General features: G+C 46.3%; 1 protein-coding gene across 1 annotated transcript in view; it reads left to right on the top strand.

Annotated features, from left to right (window-relative positions):
• The window catches only part of LOC149431346 (voltage-dependent calcium channel subunit alpha-2/delta-2-like), a gene marked incomplete at its 5' end in the record, with an annotated part of 141622 nt that overhangs the window by 95371 nt on the left and 23736 nt on the right, over positions 1-22515 (top strand). Inside the window, 8 exons of the mRNA XM_089665644.1 lie at positions 7763-7823; positions 9433-9530; positions 13490-13580; positions 13976-14038; positions 14152-14255; positions 15998-16096; positions 16243-16337; positions 21575-21625. Of these exons, the coding sequence (XP_089521770.1) occupies positions 7763-7823; positions 9433-9530; positions 13490-13580; positions 13976-14038; positions 14152-14255; positions 15998-16096; positions 16243-16337; positions 21575-21625 (662 nt within the window). The remainder of the gene's footprint in view (positions 1-7762; positions 7824-9432; positions 9531-13489; positions 13581-13975; positions 14039-14151; positions 14256-15997; positions 16097-16242; positions 16338-21574; positions 21626-22515) is intronic.

Raw genomic sequence — 22515 nt, 5'->3', positions numbered from 1 at the left:
ATGGAATGCTTTGGTTGAAAGGTGTAATTGTACTCATAATAATAATAATAACAATAATAATAATAATAACAATAATAAAAACTGTAATGATATTTTACATTATGACAAAATGATTAATGCTTTTGCACACAATTACTCTATAAACCTAATACAAACTTCTTTAAATTCTAGCTTTTTTGGTAGAACATCAGCCCTCAGCAGTCATGTCCTTAAATTTTAGCTACATAGTTACATAGTTAGTCTGGCTGAAAAAAGACCAAAGTCCATCCATTTCAAACATAGAAAAATAAAAAAAAAAAGTTATAATCCTATACCCACAGTTGATCCAGAGGAAGGCGAAAAACCCCAGCAAAGCACGATCCAATTTGCTCCTGCTGGGGAAAAAATTCCTTCCTGATCCCCCCGAGAGGCAATCGGATATTCCCTGGATGAACTTTCCCTATAAATGTTATATCCAGTTATATTCTGTGTATCCAAGAAAGAATCCAGGACTTTCCTACAGCAATCCACTGAGCTGGCCACAACCAACTCTTGAGGGAGTCTAAAAGCTCAAGAGAACCCTCAGATTTTTAATGGCTTTAGGCATACAAGGGTCACTTGGTCTGTAGGAGGAGTTCAGAGGGCAATACAACTACATTGCTAAGGTCTATGACCAGGAGGAACCTGAGGTCTGACTTCAGTCTTCCTATACTGGAAACTTCACAGTTTAACATCCTTCCCCTAATAGGGCCCCCTCCTATCCCAGGCCCCATAGCAGCCATGTCAACTGCTATGGCTATGGTTATGCCATTGCTCCTGTTCCTTTCTTGTACCCTTAGGTGCTCCTTGTTTTGAAGGCCTGTTCCCTTTCTTTGTGTTCTCAGATATGTGTCTTTCTCCTAAATTCCCATTATGTTTCAGCCATTCTTTAGTTTTCTTTCTTTTTAATCCTGAGACTCGAAACCCTTTGATTCCAGGTTCTGGTCTGTGTGACCTAATTCCTAAGTATCTGCCTTCCCCTCGTCTTACCATTTCCCATCAAGACCCTTACCCAACCCCAAAGGTTTGTCCTTCTCCTAAACTCTCATCACCTTTATCTTTGTCCTTGTCTCAAGTCTTCCGAGTCCCAAGATCATGCTCCGGTTTGTCTTCCAAAGTCCGAACTCTCTCTTCTCCTTCCAAGTCCATAGTATATTCTCTCCTTTCTATCATGTTTACCTAATACCCAAGGTCCCATCCGTTCCATCTGAATGTTTGTTTTTTTACTCGTCGACATAATTCTTTCCCTCTGTAACTATTTTCACTTTTCTTTTCAAATCCCACCCCTGTTTGTGTGAATCTCCTCCTTACCCCCTTTTTATTGCGTTCTCCTAATCCTTACCCTTTGTGTTGATCTCCTTACCCCCTACATTTTATCTTCTAATGCCCATCTTTTTTGTGTTGATCTCCTTATCCCTCATTATTATCTTCTGATTTCTACCTTTTATGGTGATCTCCATATCCCCTCTTATTGTCTTCTCCCGATTCCTACCTTTTTTGTGTTTTTCTCCCTATCCCCAGACCTTATTGCCTTCTCCAGATGTTCCTAAGTTTTTGTGTTAATCTTCTTACCACCGTTTGTGTGGACCTCCTCCCTACCCCCTACACGTTATCTTCTCCCAGTTCCATTCTTTTTAGTGTTGCTCTCCATACCCCTTCCTTATTGTCTTCTGATTCCTACTCGGTGTTGATCTCCTAACATATTATGTTCTTCCAATTCCATCTTTTATGTGTTGATCTCCTTACCTCCTACATATTATCTTCTCCTAATTCCACCTTTTTTTTGTCCTGATCTCCTTACGCCTTACTTATTGTCTTCTCTCTTGTCTTCATACCTTTTTGTGTTCTTCTCCCTTCCCCTGGTCCTTATTGCCTTCTCCCAGTTCATACCTTTTTTGTGTTTATTTACATACCCTCTCATTATTGTCTTCTCCCAATTCCTAAATTTTTGTGTGAATCTTCTTACCCCCCTTTGTGTGGGTTTCCTCTTTACCTCCTACTGTACATATTATCTTTCCCCAATTCCTTCCACTTTGCCTTGATCTTCTTACCCCTTCTTATTATTTTCTCCCAATTCCACCTTTTATTTTGTGTTGATCTCCTCACCCCGGGTCCTTATTGCCTTCTCCCAATTTCTACATTTTTGTGTTAATCTTCTTACCCCCGTTTTTGTGGATTTCCTCCTTAGGGGGTAAGATAATAAGGGGGTTATTATCTTCTCCCAATTCCACCTGTTTTTTGATGATCTCATTACCCTCTCCTTGTTGTCTTCTCCTGATTCCTACTTTTTTGGTGTTTTTCTCTATACCCCATTCCTTATTGCCCTCTCCCGATTCCTATCTTTTTGTGTAAATCTTCCTACCCTTGTTTGTGTGGATGTGCTCCTTAGACCCCTGCATTATCTTCTTCCAATTCCTGCCTTTTTTGTGTTGATCTCTATACCCTCTTCTTATTGTCTTCTCCCGATTCCAACATTTTTTTGTGTTCTTTTCCCTACCCCTGGTCCTTATTGCCTTCTTCCAATTCCAACAATTTTGTGTTAATCTTCTTACCCCCCTTTGTGTGGGTTTCCTCCTTACCCCCTACTGTACGTATTATCGTTCCCCATTTCCTTCCACTTTGCCTTGATCTCCTTACCCCTCCTTATTATTTTCTCCCAGTTACACCTTTTATTTTGTGTTGATCTCCTTACTCCTGGTCCTTACTGTCCTCTCCTGATTCCAACATTTTTTTTGTGTTCTTCTCCCTACCTCTGGTCCTTGTTGCCTTCTTACCCCCGTTTGTGTGGATCTCCTCCTTACACGCCACGTATTGTCGTCTCCCGATTCCTACCTTTTTTGTCTTGATCTTTTTACCTACTCCTTATTATCTTGTTCAAATTCCTACCTATTTTTGTGTTGATCTTCTTACCCTCTCCTTGTCATCTTCTCCCAAGTCCAACTTTATTTGTGTTGTTCTCCATACCCTCTTCTTATTGTCTTCCGATTCCAAAATTTTTTTGTGTTCTTACCCCCCTTTGTGTGGGTTTCCTCCTTACCCCCTACTGTACGTATTATCTTTCCCCAATTCCTTCCACTTTGCCTTGATCTCCTTACCCCTCCTTATTATTTTCTCCCAATTCCACCTTTTATTTTGTGTTGATCTCCTTACCCCGGGCCCTTTTTGCCTTCTCCCGATTTCTACATTTTTGTGTTAATATTCTTCCCCCCTGTTTTTGGGCATTTCCTCCTTACCCCCTTGTTATCTTCTCCCAATTCCATATTTTTTTTGTTGATCTCATTACCCTCTCCTTGTTGTCTTCTCCTGATGCCAACATTTTTTTGTGTTCTTCTCCCTACCCCTGGTCCTTATTGCCTTCTTCCAATTCCAACAATTGTGTGTTAATCTTCTTACCCTCGTTTGTGTGGATCTCCTCCTTACGCCCCACATATTGTCGTCTCCCAATTCCTACCTATTTTTGTGTTGATCTCCTTACCTTCTCCTTGTCATCTTCTCCCAAGTCCAACTTTTTTTGTGTTGATCTCCATACCCCCACCTTATTGTCTTTTTCCCATTCCTACCTTTTTTGTGTTCTTCTCCCCTACCCCCTCCTCGTTGTCTTCTCCTGAGACTCCCTACCCATTTTGTGTTACCAGTTTCCACCTGTGTGTCTCCCGCCTTCCCCCCCCCCCCCCCCCCCCCCCGTCCACCCACACTTGTCTTTTTACCCTCCTCTGCCGGGTGCCTCTCTCTCTCTCCACCTCACCCCTCATTTGCCTTGCTGCCTCTCCTTCCTGTACGGCCACTTGCGATGGAGTTGTGGCCTTCATCTAGTTATCATGAATGGGTATTAGCTACTGATGATGTATTGTACCCGTTCCGTTTTCCTCCTCACTCCTCTCCCAACCTCTCTTTCTTACACAAGCTGCTAGGGGGCAGTGCTGAGTCAGCACAGACAATACGGTGGGCTTCCTAGAGAATTTATCTTTGGGTAGTTTAAGGGGGCGGATGGTCTTCAGTCAATCAATATGATGGTGTGGTTGTCCAGACCAGGACTGACCCCTGCAGCTTCTGTTTGACCTTCGGTGACCCTGTAATGGCAATGCTGATGATAGAATGATAGTGTCCTGTTTCCTTCCCTTCCCTTCCCTTCCTACCATCGCTTGTCTGTCCCTATACCTCAACCTCTGATCAGAAGATTACAGTCGAACCAATCGCGTGTCCCCAGCCCACCCCACAGCTGAGCACCCAAGTGCATTGTGGGTGGTAAATTAAAGGGCCTCTTCTACAAAAAAATGTAATCTTCTGCAAATTGTCTCCAGTACCTGATTGCCTACTGAGTGAGATCACGTCTTGACTATGATTTAAGGAGCCATGTTGACCGACATTATGATGCCCTTGGAGTCCCCCACAATGCACGGTGCCTCCTGTCTGGGTGGATGGCGCGAGTTTGGACTGTCTTTATTGGGTCCCCCCGGTGTGGCTTCGCAGGTGCCTGAGTTCAGTTTGTCCTGTTACTCCCAGAATGGTCCAGTGAAGTCTCTCTCCACCCGTTAGTACATCCTGCATGTGAACATAACACATCCAATCAGCTTAGAGAGCAGACATGGTCACCCCTCCTCCAACAGGCAAACACCACACCCGACACCGCACACACTGCTGAAAAAAAGAGTTCCAGAACCCTGGAGGTAAGTTGCCCACATGTATGAAAAACATTCCTAATGACACAACAAGTATTCATTTTGCATTACAAAAGCAACCTGCACACGCTACACGCCATGTCATGTGATCTCACCAGATACCGCCAAAGCTATGGTCAGGACATAGACGCAAAGAGTAAAACATCGATAAAACCATTACGATCACCTTCAAATTTGAAAGTGGTGTGTACCAGGGGCGGACTGACCATTTGGAAACTCCGGCACTGCCCGAGGGCCCGGGGTCAGTAGGGGGCCCCATGAGATGCCCCTGGTACCTTTTTCATAGGCTTTTTTGAGTTTGGGCAAGGACACAGAGGCCCCATGATCCCCTATTGCCCGGGGGCCCCATGAGTTGTCAGTCCGCCCCTGGTGTGTACATAAAAATTTGCACAGCTATTCGTTCTGCGAAACTGCATGTACATTCGTTCTGTCTGGATTGGTGCAAATCGAATGTTATATGACTATTTTCTCTCCAGGTCTACAGTGACTCAGGAAAATACCACATTATGGCCACCAGATGGAGCTGACCATCATAGGAAATATATATATTTATTTCCTATGACCATCAGCTCCATCTAGTGGCCATACTGCAGTATTTTCCCAAACGACTCCTTTTTTTTTTTTTTTTTTGTTAAATAAAAATAAATACCATTGAACCTAGAAAAAAAAATAGACTAACAGGACAAAATATAAGCAGAAAAAATATTAAGGGTTAGGAAGATTGCACATAGCGAGAAAAGATGTGAAATACACTGAAAATAGATTATGGAGTTTACATGTAATCTATTATTCACCACTTGGCCTCTGGAAGGTTTTCCCCCCTTCATGACCCGCAGCATTCTTACTTATTTGAAATTTAGATAATTTTTTTTCACACAAATAGAATTTTCTTTTTGTGGTATTTGATAACCACTGGTTTTTTTTTGTTTGTTTTTTTTTATTATTATATTAACGAAAGAAAAAAATATAGACCACTTAAGCGTCCAACGTGCCACATCCCAAGATATACAATAGAGAGAAGAACCGCTAGGAAAACTAGATGGTATAAGAGCGAACTTTATAGACACCACATGAGACCACACATTATTATAAAACACATACTTTATTTTAATAAATCTTAAAATGGACGCCCATATGGAAGAAAAATATATTTGAAATACAGGCAGCCCAATCCAGCAAAGAGACATCCCCATCCAGTAGAGATAACCCCATATATTCAGCAAAGAGACAGCCCAATCCAGCAAAGAGACATCCCTATCCAGCAAAGACATCCCCATAGATTCAGCATATATATATATTCATCCCAATCCAGCAAAGAGACATCCCCAATATAGCAAAGAGATAGCCCAATCCAGCAAAGACATCCCCATATATCTTGCAAAGAAACATCCCTATCCAGCAAAGACATCCCCATATATTCAGCAAAGAGTCATCCCAATCTAGCAAAGAGACATCCCCATATAGCAAAGTGACATTTCCATATAGCAAAGAGACATCTCAATCCAGCAAAGTGACAGCCCTATCCAGAAAAGACATCCCCATGTACTCAACAAATAGACATCCCAATCCAGCAAAGAGACATCCCCATATAACAAAGAGACATCCAATCCAGCAAAGAGACATTCCCATATAGCAAAGAGACAGCCCAATCCAGCAAAGAGGCATCCCCATCCAGTAGAGACATCCCCTTATATTCAGCAAAGAGACATCCCAGTCCAGCAAAGAGATTCCCCATATAGCAAAGAGACAACCCAATCCAACAATTAGACTGTCACAAACAGCACAATCAAACAAAGAGACAGTCACAGCACAGGCCTACACCCAGCAACATTGTCAATCAATTTACCATCCTGATGTCTAACAACTTGTCTCCAGACCAGTCCACAGTGAGCACTGAGCAGTCCTGCAGGCTACACGCAGCGCAATTCTTCCACACGGCTGAGGCCAAACCAGCATCCGGTCAGCAGAAAGAGGCGGAGTGCAGATGACATCAGTCCGCCTTCCCCCTGCAGACAGAACTAAGTGAGCTGCGTTGGCTCGCCTCGCGGCCACCCTGTTTAGCAATTGCTAGTTACTACAACAGCAACAACTCAGTCTTGTTGGTTGGGGGCCAGGCCCCTCGGGACACCCGGGCCCCCTACATGTGTATGGGCTGCCCTGCCATAGGGGGAAGGGTGCCCCGAAGCAAGCGGCAGCAAGAGGAATGCAGGGCTGACAACACCCACTACCTCTGCGTTCCTCGTGCCGCTGCTTGTCTTGGGCAAGTGCTGAGAGCCGAGCTAGCGCCGGTCACCATGCAGCTGTCTCCTTGCTAGCTGTGTTGTCGGACGGCTATGGGATGGGGGATGGGGTTTGGTTCACCCGCTCTGACCTCATGGCTAGGCTCATTTTTTATAATGCTCTATCCAGCAGGGTGCAGTGACCATGCGGTGCTTTTCCGTGTTCCTTCATGCTTGGTAAGCCTGGTTTTGAGGTCAGACAGGGCAACCCACCCCACCCCCGCAGAGCCATCTGACAACACAGCTAGCAAGGAGACAGCTCCATGGTGACCGGTGTTCGCTCAGCTCCAAGCACTTGCCCAGGACAGGCAGCGGCCAGAGGAACGCAGAGGGAGGGGTTGTGTCAGCCCTGCATTCCTCTTGCTTGCTTTGAGAAAGTGTTCAGAGCCAAGCGAGCGCAGGTTCCCAGTCTCCTTGCTGGCTGCGTTGTCGGAGAGCCATGTGAATGGGCCCTTTGTAAGGTGAAGTTGGGTTTTAGGGACACCGCAGAGCAGAGCACCCATCCATGGCACTGTAGAAACGTTCGCTGGTGACATCACACTCTCTGGTTCGGCACACACTTCTCTCCCGCACACACCTGTACAGCCTTAGGGCCACACTGCAGTCACATTCCCCCCTCCTATAGAGGGCGCTCTCCTGTAGACCCTTTAGACTGGCACATGGCCACCCACCCAGGAGCTGCCGGCTCCTCTGTTACCCCACAAAGGGGTCTGTTCCCCCCTCTGTGGATGTACTCGGGGCTCTGCGCCGGCTCACTTGCTGGATAAATCTTCTTCTCTGTTACAGATTTTGAGTCTTTGATGCCCAACACCTTTGAGTCTGAGGGACGGGTGTTCATTGCTCCGAGGTATGGTAGCTCTATGGAAATTCCCTGTGCTTTATGGTGTATGTCATCCTGGTCCTGTGCTTCGTAGTATATACCATCCCGGTCCTGTGCTTCATAGTATATACCATCCCTGTCCTGTGCTTCATAGTGTATACCATCCCGGTCCTGTGCTTCATAGTGTATACCATCCCGGTCCTGTGCTTCATAGTATATACCATCCCGGTCCTGTGCTTCATAGTATATACCATCCCGGTCCTGTGCTTCATAGTATATACCATCCCTGTCCTATGCTTCATAGTATATACCATCCCTGTCCTGTGCTTCATAGTATATACCATCCCTGTCCTATGCTTCATAGTGTATACCATCCCTGTCCTGTGCTTTATGGTGTATGTCATCCTGGTCCTGTGCTTCATAGTATATACCATCCTGGTCCTGTGCTTCATAGTATATACCATCCCTGTCCTGTGCTTCATAGTATATACCATCCTGGTCCTGTGCTTCATAGTATATACCATCCCGGTCCTGTGCTTCATAGTATATACCTTCCCGGTCCTGTGCTTCATAGAATATACCATCCCTATCCTGTGCTTCATGGGTATATACCATCCAGGTCCTGTGCTTCATGGGTATATACCATCCCGGTCCTGTGCTTCATAGTATATACCATCCCTGTCCTATGCTTCATGGTATACGAGGTGGTATCTAAAACTTTCGAGACAGTTTTGTAAGCCAACAGATGTCAGCATAAGGCTGCACGCACAGTCACAGGGAGCAACGACCTTCATAAGTCAGTGTGCCAAAAATTATCTTTTTGTGTACATCGGGAGCTGTGCCACTGGTGCTATTCTGACCACGTGCGTTGCCACGTCTGCTATTTCATCATGCACAGCAAGTTAGAACAAAGAGGAAACGTGAAATTCCGTGTTTAGCTGGGCAGATCTGCCACAGAGACATCTGACACGATTCGGCAAGTTTACTGCGATGCCGCAATGAGTCCTTCGGGGTGTTTTGAGCGGCACATGCGCTTCAAGAGCGGAAAATAACATCACTGGAAGACGACGAGAGATCAGAAAGACCCTCAACCCCTAAAAATGCCCTCTTCCCGAAGGTCAAGATCCAGCCCAAAGGTCGCCATTATGACCCCATTGCAGACATCCAGCGATTTGCCCCGTTTCACACAGAATTTCACGTTTGCTCTTTGTTCTAACTTACTCTCCATAATGAAATAGCAGACGTGGTAATGTACGTGGTCAGAATAGCACCAGTTGCGCAGCTCCCGATATACACAGGACGATGTCTTTTGGCACACTGACTTCTGAAGGTCGGTGCTCCCTGTGACTGTGCGTGCAGCCTTGTGCTGACATCTGTTGGCGTGTTACAAAACTAGTCTTGAAACGTTTTGATACCACCTCGTATATCATCCCTGTCTTGTGCTTCTCAGTGTTCCATCTATCTTCTTCTGTACCCCATCCCAGTCTTCTCCTCCATCCTCTCCCCCCGTCCTCTCTGTTCACACCTCCTTTGGGTCACCCCCCTTCTCTTCCTCCTTCTTCCCAATGGTCATAATTATTTTTATCCCCATTCTAATGCCCCTCTCCTGTTTCCCGGGCCCCTCTTTCCCCCACAGGCAGTACTGTCGAGAGCTCGAACAGTCTGAAAACAACACAGAGTTCCTTCTGAACTTCATTACTCTGATGGAGAAAGTGACTCCGGACTCCAAGCAGTGTGAGTACCGCCGATCGATGAGCGCTTATAATGGGGGTCTGGTATGTGCTTTGCAGCTTTTAGTAGGAACCCGTCCTCTGTAAAAGAGTTCTTGGATAATCATAATAATTGGGTTTATCAGTTGAAAATGATCCAGAATGGTATCTGTAAATATGACCTAACAGTCTTTTGTAGAGTAAATGCAGCCAACGGGGTAATGAAGGAAAATTAAGAGAAGGAAGGGACAACGAGAAAATGTTCAATCAGCTTGGACAGAAACCCATAGGATGGTCCGCAGTATCATGGATGGTGGGTCAGTGAGGATGTAAGAAGGGTTATATAGAGGAGATGATCCAGCAGCTTGGACAGGTATCACTCAGTAGGTCTGAAGTATCTTGGATGGTGGGTTGGTGGAAAGGGTTATACAGAGGAGATGTACAATCAGCTTGGCCAGAAACCCTTAGGATGCTCCGCAGTATCCTGGATGGTGGGTCAGTGAGGATGTAAGAAGGGTTACATAGAGGAGATGATCCAGCAGCTTGGACAGGAATCACTCAGTAGGTCTGAAGTATCTTGGATGGTGGGTTGGTGGAAAGGGTTATACAGAGGAGATGTACAATCAGCTTGGCCAGAAACCCCTAGGATGGTCCACAGTATCCTTGATGGTGGTTCAGTGAGGATGTAAGAAGAGTTATATAGAGGAGATGATCCAGCAGCTTGGACAGGTATCACTCAGTAGGTCTGAAGTATCTTGGATGGTGGGTTGGTGGAAAGGGTTATACAGAGGAGATGTACAATCAGCTTGGCCAGAAACCCCTAGGATGGTCCGCAGTATCATAGATGGTGGGTCAGTGAGGATGTAAGAAGGGTTACATAGAGGAGATGATCCAGCAGCTTGGATAGGAACCCCTAGGATGGTCCGCAGTATCCTGGATGGTGGGTCAGTGAGGATGTAAGAAGGGTTATATAGAGGAGATGATCCAGCAGCTTGGACAGGAATCACTCAGTAGGTCTGAAGTATCTTGGATGGTGGGTTGGTGGAAAGGGTTATACAGAGGAGATGTACAATCAGCTTGGATAGGAACCCCTAGGATGGTCCACAGTATCCTTGATGGTGGTTCAGTGAGGATATAAGAAGGGTTATATAGAGGAGATGATCCAGCAGCTTGGACAGGAATCACTCAGTAGGTCTGAAGTATCTTGGATGGTGGATTGGTGGAAAGGGTTATACAGAAGAAAAACAATCAGCTTGGATTGGAACTGTTAGAAAGGATGATGGGTCAGTGAGGATGTGGGAGTGTACAATCAGCTTTGAAAGGAAACTCTGGAAAGCTCTGCAGTATCTTGGATGGCTTGTCAGTGAGGATGTAGAAAGGGTTATATAGAGGAGATTTACAATCACCTTGGACAAGAACCATCAAAAAGGTCTTTACTGTCATGAATGGTGGGTCTGTAAGGACATAGAAAGGGTTATATAGAGAAGATGTACAACCAGTATGGATAGGTATCGCTAGAAAGGTCTGCTGTACCTTAGATGGCGAGTTGAGAAGAATTAAAGAAGAGTTACATAGAGGAGATGTACAATCAGCATAGACAGGAACCGTTTGGAAGGTCTGTAGTAACTGTGATGTTAGGTCCGAGAGGATGTAGGAAGGGTTTTATAGAAGAGATGTACAATCAGCTTGGACGGGACCCCTTAAAAAGGTCTGCAGTACCCTGGTGGCTGGTTGGTGGGGAGGTAGAAAGGGTTATATAGACGAGATGTACAAAACAGCTTGGACAGGAACCACCAAAAAGGTCTGCTCTGCAGTGTCATGGATGGTGGGTTGATGAGGATGTAAGAAGGGTTATATAGAGGAGATAAACCATCAGCTTGGACAGGAATGACTCAGGAATTTTGAAGTATCATGGATGGTGGGTCGGTGGGGAGGTAGAAAGGGTAATATAGAGAAGATGTGCAAGCAGCTTGGACAGGAACCACCAGAAAGGTTTGCAGTATCTTGGATGGCGGGTTGAAAAGAATTTAAGAAGAGTTACATAGAGGAGATGTACAAGAGCATAGACAGGAACCGTTTGGAAGGTCTGTAGTAACTGCAATTTTAGGTCCGAGAGGATGTAGGAAGGGTTTTATAGAAGAGATTTACAATCAGCTTGGACGGGACCCCTTAAAAAGTCTGCAGTACCCTGGTGGCTGGTCGGTGGGGAGGTAGAAAGGGTTATATAGAAAAGATGTACAAGCTTGGACAGGAACCACCAGAAAGGTCTGCTCTGCAGTATCATGGATGGTAGGTTGATGAGGATGTAGAAAGGGTTATATAGAGGAGATGAACCATCAGCTTGGACAGGAATCATTCAGGAGTTTGAAGTATCATAGATGGTGTGTTGGTGGGGAGGTAGAAAAGGTTAGATAGAGGAGATGTACAATCCGCTTGGACAGGAACTGTTAGAAAGGTTTGCAGTATCTTGTATGGCTTGTCAGTGAGGAAGTAGGAACAGTTTTATAGGGGAGATGTACAAGCGGCTTGGACAAGAACTACTCTAAAAGTCTACAGCAGGCTTCACTAAATGGTGGAACGTGGTCCAGGTCCGAACAGAGTCACTGTCCTGCCATTTAGGATCCGGATGTTCCCCTCAGCCATCGTTACTGCTGACATTCCCACAGGCTGACATTCAGCACTATAAAGGACAATCAGCTTGGACAGGAATAATTTAGAACAGCATTTCTCAACCTTTTTAACATGGAGGAACCCTTGAAATAACTTTCCGGTCTTAGGGAACCCCTGCTAAAACCTACTATATCTACAACTCATGATACATTAGTGTGATAGTTGTTGGGAAGAATGCTCCTTACATTTGTGATTACAGGGAAGAATTACCCCCTCACAGATAGCTAAAAAGATCAATGGTGCCAGTGGGAACTTATCTTAGAGGCAGAAATTGCTCAAGACAACCTCTGGAGAAACCCTAGACTTCCATGGAACCCTAGTTGAGAACCTTTGATTTAGAAGGTCTGCAGTATCATGGATGGTGGGTTGAGAAGGATGTAAGAAGAGTTATATATAGGAGATGAGCCACCAGCTTAGATAGGAACCACTTGGAAAATCTGCAGTATCTTGGATGGTAGGTTGATGAGGATGTAGGAAGGGTTATATAGAGGAGATGAACCATCATCTTGGACAGGAATCACTCAGGAGTTTTGAAGTATCATAGATGGTGTGTTGGTGGGGAGGTAGAAAAGGTTAGATAGAGGAGATGTACAATCCGCCTTGACAGGAACTGTTAGAAAGGTCTGCAGTATCTTGGATGGCTTGTCAGTGAAGAAGTAGGAACAGTTATATAGGGGAGATGTACAAGCAGCTTGGACAGGAACTACTCTAAAAGATCAATGATGTCAGTGGGAACTCATCTTAGAGGCAGAAATTGCTCAAGGAACCCCTAACAACCTCTGGAGGAACCCTAGACTTCCATGGAACCCTGGTTGAGAAACTCTGATTTAGAAGGTCTGCAGTATCATGGATGGTGGGTTGAGAAGGATGTAAGAAGAGATATATAGAGGAGATGAGCCACCAGCTTAGACAGGAACCACTTGGAAAATCTGCAGTATCTTGGATGGTGGGTCAGTGAAGATGTAGGAAGGGTTATATACAGTGGAGGAGATGTACAAGCACCTTGACAGAAACCACCAGAAAGGTCTGCAGTATCCTGGATGGCTGTAACCTGGATCAGTGAGGATGTAGGAAGGATTATAAAAAGTTACAGTGATGTTACTGTTCTGATCCTCGTGCCTGGCCTCCTGGAGTCAAACACTGTGGTACAAATTATACAAGAATACCAAACTATCTGAAGTTGTGAGAGGAGACTCCGCCTATAATCCAAACAGTTTAAGTGTGATAAATGATTGGAGTCTATTATCATTGGATGCAGCTGATGGACCTTCACACCACGCTGTGCATAATGACCTTGATTGTCCCATTTAACAGGTGACAGCTTCCTGCTGCACAACCTCATCTTGGACACGGGAATCACGCGGGATTTGGCTGACCGTGTTTGGAAGGACAAAGATCTTCTCACGTGAGCATACTGACATCACTCACTGCACCTTCACTATCCTTGAAGGACAAATCCATGTCACAGCCGAGCTTCAGTATCCATAATCAGTAACGCTCATGAGGATTACAGTAGCATTTTTATTTTTTTAAGCACTTTTAATCGTCAGTAAAATTTTACTCCAATTTTTTAGCCTAAAACAACCACCAAAGCCTGTCTGTGACAACAAGGTGTCTGTAAAAATTCTAGACACAGCCTATCATCTGACAGACTCAACACAAGTGATGGCAGCCAATGGACACCTCTAAAAGAAGAGATGTGACAACGTAGCTCTAGCAATTCTGATCTTTTGATTAGTCAGATCACTTTTCATGTATCTCGTTACACATCTCTGTCCTCGTTCTTTCCTCTTCCCATAGTTATGGGCTTCTGGCGGTCTTTGCGGCAACAGACGGTGGCATCACCCGAGTCTTCCCCAACAAGTGAGTTCTGATATTCGACATGTGAAGCATCTGAGCTATTTAATCAGCCAGCTGTGGTAATACTGGGGACCTGTCAGTGTAATCGGGGTAACCGCTTTTCTGTGGTTATCTAGAGCCGCTGATGACTGGTTGGAGGACATGGAGCCTCACAATGCCACCTTCTACCGAAGAAGTCTCGACAACAAAGGCTACATCTTTCGAGCACCATACAGAGAACGTGAGTAATTAAGTAGAGAGGAAGTGCCAAGACCACTGGGGTGGGGGTGGAGGGTCAGAGTGGAAAGTCCATAGGGATATGAGCAGTGTAGGGGTGGTGTACAAGGACCCCAAGAACTGGTTTGGGAGTTATTCAGAAATGGAACATGAAGGCCCTAGGGGGTGGGTTTATGATTTGTGTAGACATGAACTATGGGGACCCCAGGAGGTGGGGTGTGAGCAGTCTTGGGTAGGAGTATTAGGGCCCCAGGATTAGGGAGGGGTGTGAGCAGTGCAGGGGAAGAATATGAGGACTCAAGATGGTAAAATGTGAATAGTGTAGGGGTGGAATTTGAGCACCCTGGGGGTAAAGTGTAGCGGTGGAATTTAAAGATCCCAGGGGAGAGGTTTTCGATCAGCGTAGGAGTGGAATATGAGAATCCCAAGGGGCAGATTTGGGAACATTGTAGAAGTCGAATACGAGAACCCCAGGAGGTAGGGTGCAATCGGTGTTGAGTTGGAATATAAAGATCCCAGAGTCAGGCTGGAGTGTGAGCAATGTAGGAGAAGCATATGAGGATATCAGGGGGTGGGATATGAGAAGTATAGAGGTTGAATTTGATGATACCAGAGAAGATGGTGGGAGTATGAGGACCCCAGGGGGAGTGTTGTGAGCAGTATAGTGATGGAATATAAGAATCCCAATGGGGTATTGTTGTAAGCATTGTTTGAAAGGAAAATGGGAATCCCAGTGGGTAAGGGGGTGTGTAACGGAACCGGACCCCGATTGCACTTGGGCATTTCCGTTAGACTCCTGTTTCCTCGTCCGAACACCGACCAGACAACTCTTGAAGGAAAACCAGGAAAATAGACTACTTTAACACAGATACAAGATATATACATTCAAGGGGACAATCCCCCCTCCCTGCATAATGACACAGGGTGGGGCAAACCACATCTAGCAATAAGAGACACATCAGCAGACACCCCCCACCAAGCCAATACACAAACACATATCACCCTGCACCCCTAAAAGGCACAGGGTGACTTACACATAAGAGTGATCTGGGGAGCTGTGACAGGGGTCTCCCCACCTCTCTAAAGTGAGCTGTGTTCCATGGGCCCCCCACCCAAAGTGACTCCCGTCACAGGGTGTGAGCAATGTAAAGGGAGAATATGAAGACATTGGTTAGCTGTGTTGGGTAGAATGTGGGGCCCTCAGGAGGTGGGGTGTGATTAGTACTTGCATGGAATATGAAGCCCCCAGGGGGGCTATGTGCGAGCAGTCCATGAGTTGAAATTGAGGACCCTAGTGGGCTGGGTGTGAGTAGCGCAGGGGTGGCAGTTGCTGTGAGCATTGTCGGAGTAAAGTGCAAGAACCCTAAGGAGCAAAGTGTGAGCAGCACAGAGATAGAATGTAGGGGTTCCAGGGGGAATAATGAGTTGCACATGGATGGAGGGAAGGCCATATGGTGTTTAGTATGAGCAGTGCAGGAAGTAAAGCATGGAAATCTCATGGGGTGGGATATTAGGTCACCGCAAAGATTGGGTTTGACAGTAAGGGGGAGGATCACAGTGGAGTCCCACAATTGAGCCTCCCTATCTCTCTGGTGCCTCAGCAGCCATGTCCTTCCACTAAGGATTGGTCATAATGGCCTCATCCAATGAGGCTGCAGCTTCATCCTGGGTGGCTAAGGCCTGCTCAGGAATTGGGCACTGGGTCTCCGTCCATATCTGTAAACTGATAACTGTGTCTCGTTTCAGCTGGCTATCGGCCGTCCGATCTAGAGAATAACACGGTGGGGATTCTGGTCAGCACAGCCGTAGACCTGGAGACCGATGGCAGGAGACTTAAACCAGCTGGTGAGTTGGAGGCTAAAAAGTCCACATTGGTAGAGGGGCACCCAGACGATCATTTCCTTTGCAGCAAAGTCGGTTTTGGAGCTCCACTGAGCTTCTCTGGTTTGTGTTCATTGTTTTTGTTCAAGGGTCTCTTTGTTTTCTTCCAGTTGTCGGAGTGAAGTTGGACCTAGAAGCTTGGGTGGAAAAGTTCAAAGTTCTGGCCAGTAACCAGTCTGAGTCCAACCCTCAAGGACCACGCAAGGTCAGGAAACGCCTCACATGTTCTAGAAATAAAATGCATTTGGTATACCGGCCTAATAACATGTTATCCATTGAATATTCCTGGCTGTTTAGGGATCTTAGTTATAAAACACAGTGTTCAGTCTTGTGTGCCGGGACAGGGTCCTCTCCAGGTAAAGGTGACAAAGTGTGCCCCCCACCCCAAGAGGAAACGATGGAGCATGCACATCCATGCATACATTGAGCTAAGGGCACAGAAGTGACAGCTCCAACCAGGATCTCCTAGAGGTCCCACCTTTTCCTCCAAGTCCAGCTGATGGGATGGGGGAAGGTGATAGGATGGGGTTAAACCAGCGTGATCTAGTCCTTCTCAATGAGTACAAATTCCATTAAAGTGATCATTTTTGTTCTTCCATTTGGGGACTAAACTGCTTTACAGATCATCAACAGTGAGATTTTATTGGACAATTTATCTCTTTTATAAAATCTCTAAATTTATTTTTCTAGCACAAACCATTATTTATTCAAAGGCAGCGCTACAAAAAACACAACTACTGCAAGTTTTAAATATTCATGAATGAAAAAGGAAAAAAAGGAAGAAATGAACAAAAATAAATTATGGTTAAATAAAGCTCAACGAGAGCCCACAATTATTACTAGAAAAAATGTACATTTATTAAAGACAACGAAGAGTCACATTAAGGGACATTCTTCCCACTGACTCCCAATGTAAGGGACATTCTTCCCACTGACCCCCAATGTAAGGGACATTCTTCCCACTGACCACCAATGTAAGGGACATTCTTCCCACTGATCACCAATGTAAGGGACATTCTTCCCACTGACCCCCAATGTAAGGGACATTCTTCCCCCTGACCCCCAATGTAAGGGACATTCTTCTCACTGACCCCCAATGTAAGGGACATTCTTCCCACTGACCACCAATGTAAGGGACATTCTTCCCACTGACCCCCAATGTAAGGGACATTCTTCCCACTGACCCCCAATGTAAGGGGCATTCTTCCCACTGACCCCCCAATGTAAGGGACATTCTTCCCACTGACCCCCAATGTAAGGGACATTCTTCCCACTGACCCCCCAATGTAAGGGACATTCTTCTCACTGACCACCAATGTAAGGAGCATTCTTCCCACTGACCCCCAATGTAAGGGACATTCTTCCCACTGACCCCCAATGTAAGGGACATTCTTCCCACTGACCACCAATGTAAGGGACATTCTTCCCACTGACCCCCAATGTAAGGGACATTCTTCCCACTGACCCCCAATGTAAGGGACATTCTTCCCTCTGACCCTCAATGTAAGGGACATTCTTCCCACTGACCCCCAATGTAAGGGACATTCTTCCCACTGACCACCAATGTAAGGGGCATTCTTCCCACTGACCCCCAATGTAAGGGACATTCTTCCCACTGACCCCCAATGTAAGGGACATTCTTCCCTCTGATCACCAATGTAAGGGACATTCTTCCCACTGACCCCCAATGTAAGGGACATTCTTCCCACTGACCCCCAATGTAAGGGACATTCTTCCCACTGACCCCCAATGTAAGGGACATTCTTCCCACTGACTCCCAATGTAAGGGACATTCTTCCCACTGACCCCCAATGTAAGGGACATTCTTCCCACTGATCCCCAATGTAAGGGACATTCTTCCCACTGATCCCCAATGTAAGGGACATTCTTCCCACTGACCCCCAATGTAAGGGACATTCTTCCCACTGACCCCCAATGTAAGGGACATTCTTCCCACTGACCACCAATGTAAGGGACATTCTTCCCACTGACCACCAATGTAAGGGACATTCTTCCCACTGATCCCCAATGTAAGGGACATTCTTCCCACTGACCCCCAATGTAAGGGACATTCTTCCCACTGACCCCCAATGTAAGGGACATTCTTCCCACTGACCCCCAATGTAAGGGACAATCTTCCCACTGACCCCCAATGTAAGGGACATTCTTCCCACTGACCCCTCAATGTAAGGGACATTCTTCCCACTGATCACCAATGTAAGGGACATTCTTCCCACTGACCCCCAATGTAAGGGACATTCTTCCCACTGACCCCCAATGTAAGGGACATTCTTCCCACTGATCCCCAATGTAAGGAGCATTCTTCCCACTGACCACCAATGTAAGGGACATTCTTCCCACCGACCACCAATGTAAGGGACATTCTTCCCACTGACCCCCCAATGTAAGGGACATTCTTCCCACTGATCACCAATGTAAGGGACATTCTTCCCACTGACCCCCAATGTAAGGGACATTCTTCCCACCGACCACCAATGTAAGGGACATTCTTCCCACTGACCACCAATGTAAGGAGCATTCTTCCCACTGATCACCAATGTAAGGGACATTCTTCCCACTGACCACCAATGTAAGGGACATTCTTCCCACTGACCACCAATGTAAGGGACATTCTTCCCACTGACCCCCAATGTAAGGGACATTCTTCCCACTGACCCCCAATGTAAGGTACATTCTTCCCACTGACCCCCAATGTAAGGGACATTTTTCCCACTGATCACCAATGTAAGGGACATTCTTCCCACTGACCCCCAATGTAAGGGACATTCTTCCCACTGACCACATTTATAATGGAAGCCCCTCTCCTAGTGTCCATCAGTTCAGGGGGCCCCTTTCACACTGACCACCAATGGAAGAGATCATTTCTCCGACAACCACCAACGTGATCTTCTCCGTCTTTCTATCTATTCTCATTATTATAATAATCTCAGTAAAGTGAATGAAGATCGTTGTGTGGTGCAGATCGGTCACGGCTGTCTGATCTCATCTCCCTGCCCCCGCCGGTGTGCCACGAGCCGTAGATGTGTCATTATTAGCCGTGGCTCCCTAGGCTGACATTTCCAATGTTCCTCCACATTACACGGGGCCAGGAAGGCCGGTCCAGTGAGTTCTGCTTCTTGTGAATCGCACTTCTAATGTCACACGTTTCCTCTCTACTGACCTGTAAAGAAAGAGACAAGTATGGAAAAAAAAACTAACAGAGACACAGCAAGGGCCCGAGGTGCTGCACATGGCGCCATGGTGGAGGCAGACAGTCGTGCCCGGCCACACCCTCAACTGCCATCTCCATGTCATCCTGCAATGCCATTGGAGGATCCTTCTAGTTCTGGTTGGATTGCATTGAAAATTGTAATGGAAGCCAGGTGTAATGTCATGCATTGCCTATGCTGTACTCCCTGAGATCAGAGGGAGCCAGGTGTAAGTCATGCAGTGCCTATGCTGTACTCCCTGAGATCAGAGGGAGCCAGGTGTAATGTCATGCAGTGCCTATGCTGTACTCCCTGAGATCAGAGGAAGCCAGGTGTAAGACATGCATTGCCTATGCTGTACTCCCTGAGATCAGAGGAAGCTAGGTGTAATGTCATGCATTGCCTATGCTGTACTCCCTGAGATCAGAGGGAGCCAGGTGTAATGTCATGCATTGCCTATGCTGTACTCCCTCAGATCAGAGGGAGCCAGGTGTAATGTCATGCATTGCCTATGCTGTACTCCCTGAGATCAGAGGGAGCCAGGTGTAAGTCATGCAGTGCCTATGCTGTACTCCCTGAGATCAGAGGGAGCCAGGTGTAATGTCATGCAGTGCCTATGCTGTACTCCCTGAGATCAGAGGAAGCCAGGTGTAAGACATGCATTGCCTATGCTGTACTCCCTGAGATCAGAGGGAGCCAGGTGTAAAGTCATGCATTGCCTATGCTGTACTCCCTGAGATCAGAGGAAGCCAGGTGTAATGTCATGCATTGCCTATGCTGTACTCCCTGAGATCAGAGGGAGCCAGGTGTAATGTCATGCATTGCATATGCTGTACTCCCTGAGATCAGAGGGAGCCAGGTGTAAGTCATGCATTGCCTATGCTGTACTCCCTGAGATCAGAGGAAGCCAGGTGTAATGTCATGCATTGCCTATGCTGTACTCCCTGAGATCAGAGGGAGCCAGGTGTAAGACATGCATTGCCTATGCTGTACTCCCTGAGATCAGAGGGAGCCAGGTGTAAAGTCATGCATTGCCTATGCTGTACTCCCTGAGATCAGAGGCAGCCAGGTGTAAGACATGCATTGCCTATGCTGTACTCCCTGAGATCAGAGGGAGCCAGGTGTAAAGTCATGCATTGCCTATGCTGTACTCCCTGAGATCAGAGGAAGCCAGGTGTAAGACATGCATTGCCTATGCTGTGCTCCCTGAGATCAGAGGAAGCCAGGTGTAATGTCATGCATTGTCTATGCTGTACTCCCTGAGATCAGAGGAAGCCAGGTGTAATGTCATACATTGTCTATGCTGTACTCCCTGAGATCAGAGGAAGCCAGGTGTAATGTCATGCATTGTCTATGCTGTACTCCCTGAGATCAGAGGAAGCCAGGTGTAAGACATGCATTGCCTATGCTGTACTCCCTGAGATCAGAGGAAGCCAGGTGTAATGTCATGCATTGCCTATGCTGTACTCCCTGAGATCAGAGGAAGCCAGGTGTAATGTCATGCATTGCCTATGCTGTACTCCCTGAGATCAGAGGGAGCCAGGTGTAATGTCATGCATTGCCTATGCTGTACTCCCTGAGATCAGAGGAAGCCAGGTGTAATGTCATGCATTGCCTATGCTGTACTCCCTGAGATCAGAGGGAGCCAGGTGTAAAGTCATGCATTGCCTATGCTGTACTCCCTGAGATCAGAGGAAGCCAGGTGTAATGTCATGCATTGCCTATGCTGTACTCCCTGAGATCAGAGGAAGCCAGGTGTAATGTCATGCATTGCCTATGCTGTACTCCCTGAAATCAGAGGAAGCCAGGTGTAATGTCATGCATTGTCTATGCTGTACTCCCTGAGATCAGAGGGAGCCAGGTGTAAGTCATGCAGTGCCTATGCTGTACTCCCTGAGATCAGAGGAAGCCAGGTGTAAGTCATGCATTGCCTATGCTGTACTCCCTGAGATCAGAGGGAGCCAGGTGTAAGTCATGCAGTGCCTATGCTGTACTCCCTGAGATCAGAGGGAGCCAGGTGTAAGTCATGCAGTGCCTATGCTGTACTCCCTGAGATCAGAGGGAGCCAGGTGTAAGTCATGCATTGCCTATGCTGTACTCCCTGACATCAGAGGAAGCCAGGTGTAAGACATACATTGCCTATGCTGTGCTCCCTGAGATCAGAGGAAACCAGGTTCATGAAGCTGACTGTGCTGCGTTTTCTAGGATTTCTAACGTCTTTTGTTCTCCTCAGCAGTGCAGTCCCTCGGCGAGCTGTGAGATGGACTGCGACATCAACAATGAGGTGAGTGGCGTCTGTGTGCGCATGACATCATCAGGGGGTGTGATTTTCCTGACGAGCTCCGCCTTCTCTGAGGTCATCCTGTAGCGGACCCAATGCATAAAATTTAACATCGGCATTACCGACCCATACACCATCATCCACCTGTCTGGAGTTTGCATGTTCTCCCTGTGCCTGCGTTGGTTTCCTCCGGGTCCTCCGGTTTCCTCCCACACTCCAAAGACATGCTGGGAAATGAATTTTCTCCTGTCTAAATAGGCCCTAGTATGTGTATGTATGAATGATAGTTAGGCGCCTTAGATTGTACGCTCCTCGGGGGCGGGGACTGATGTTAATGTACAATATATACAGTGGGGATGGAAAGTTTGGGCACCCCAGCTAAAAATTTGTATTAATGTGCATAAAGAAGCCAAGGAAAGATGGAAAAATCTCCAAAAGGCATCAAATTACAGATTAGACATTCTTATAATATGTCAACAAAAGTTAGATTTTATTTCCATCATTTACACTTTCAAAATAACCGAAAACAAAAAAATGGCGTCTGCAAAAGTTTGGGCCCCCTGCAGAGTTAACATCTTGTACTGCCCCCTTTGGCAAGTATCACAGCTTGTAAACGCTTTTTGTAGCCAGCCAAGAGTCTTTCAGTTCTTGTTTGAGGTATCTTTGCCCATTCTTCCTTACAAAAGTCTTCCAGTTCTTTGAGATTTCTGGGCTGTCTGTCACGCACGGCTCTTTTAAGGTCTATCCATAGATTTTCAATGATGTTGAGGTCAGGAGATTGTGAAGGCCATGGCAAAACCTTCAGTTTACGCCTCTTGATGTAATCCCCCGTGGATTTCGAGGTGTGTTTAGGATCATTATCCATTTGTAGAAGCCATCCTCTCTTTAACTTC

The sequence above is a fragment of the Staurois parvus genome, unplaced genomic scaffold (assembly GCF_062004578.1).
Source record: "Staurois parvus isolate SC_StPar_1 unplaced genomic scaffold, SC_StPar_1.0 ptg002284l, whole genome shotgun sequence".
NCBI classification, from domain to species: domain Eukaryota; kingdom Metazoa; phylum Chordata; class Amphibia; order Anura; family Ranidae; genus Staurois; species Staurois parvus.
Note: the sequence above shows the minus strand (reverse complement) of the source record. Positions and strands in the feature narration are given on the sequence as shown.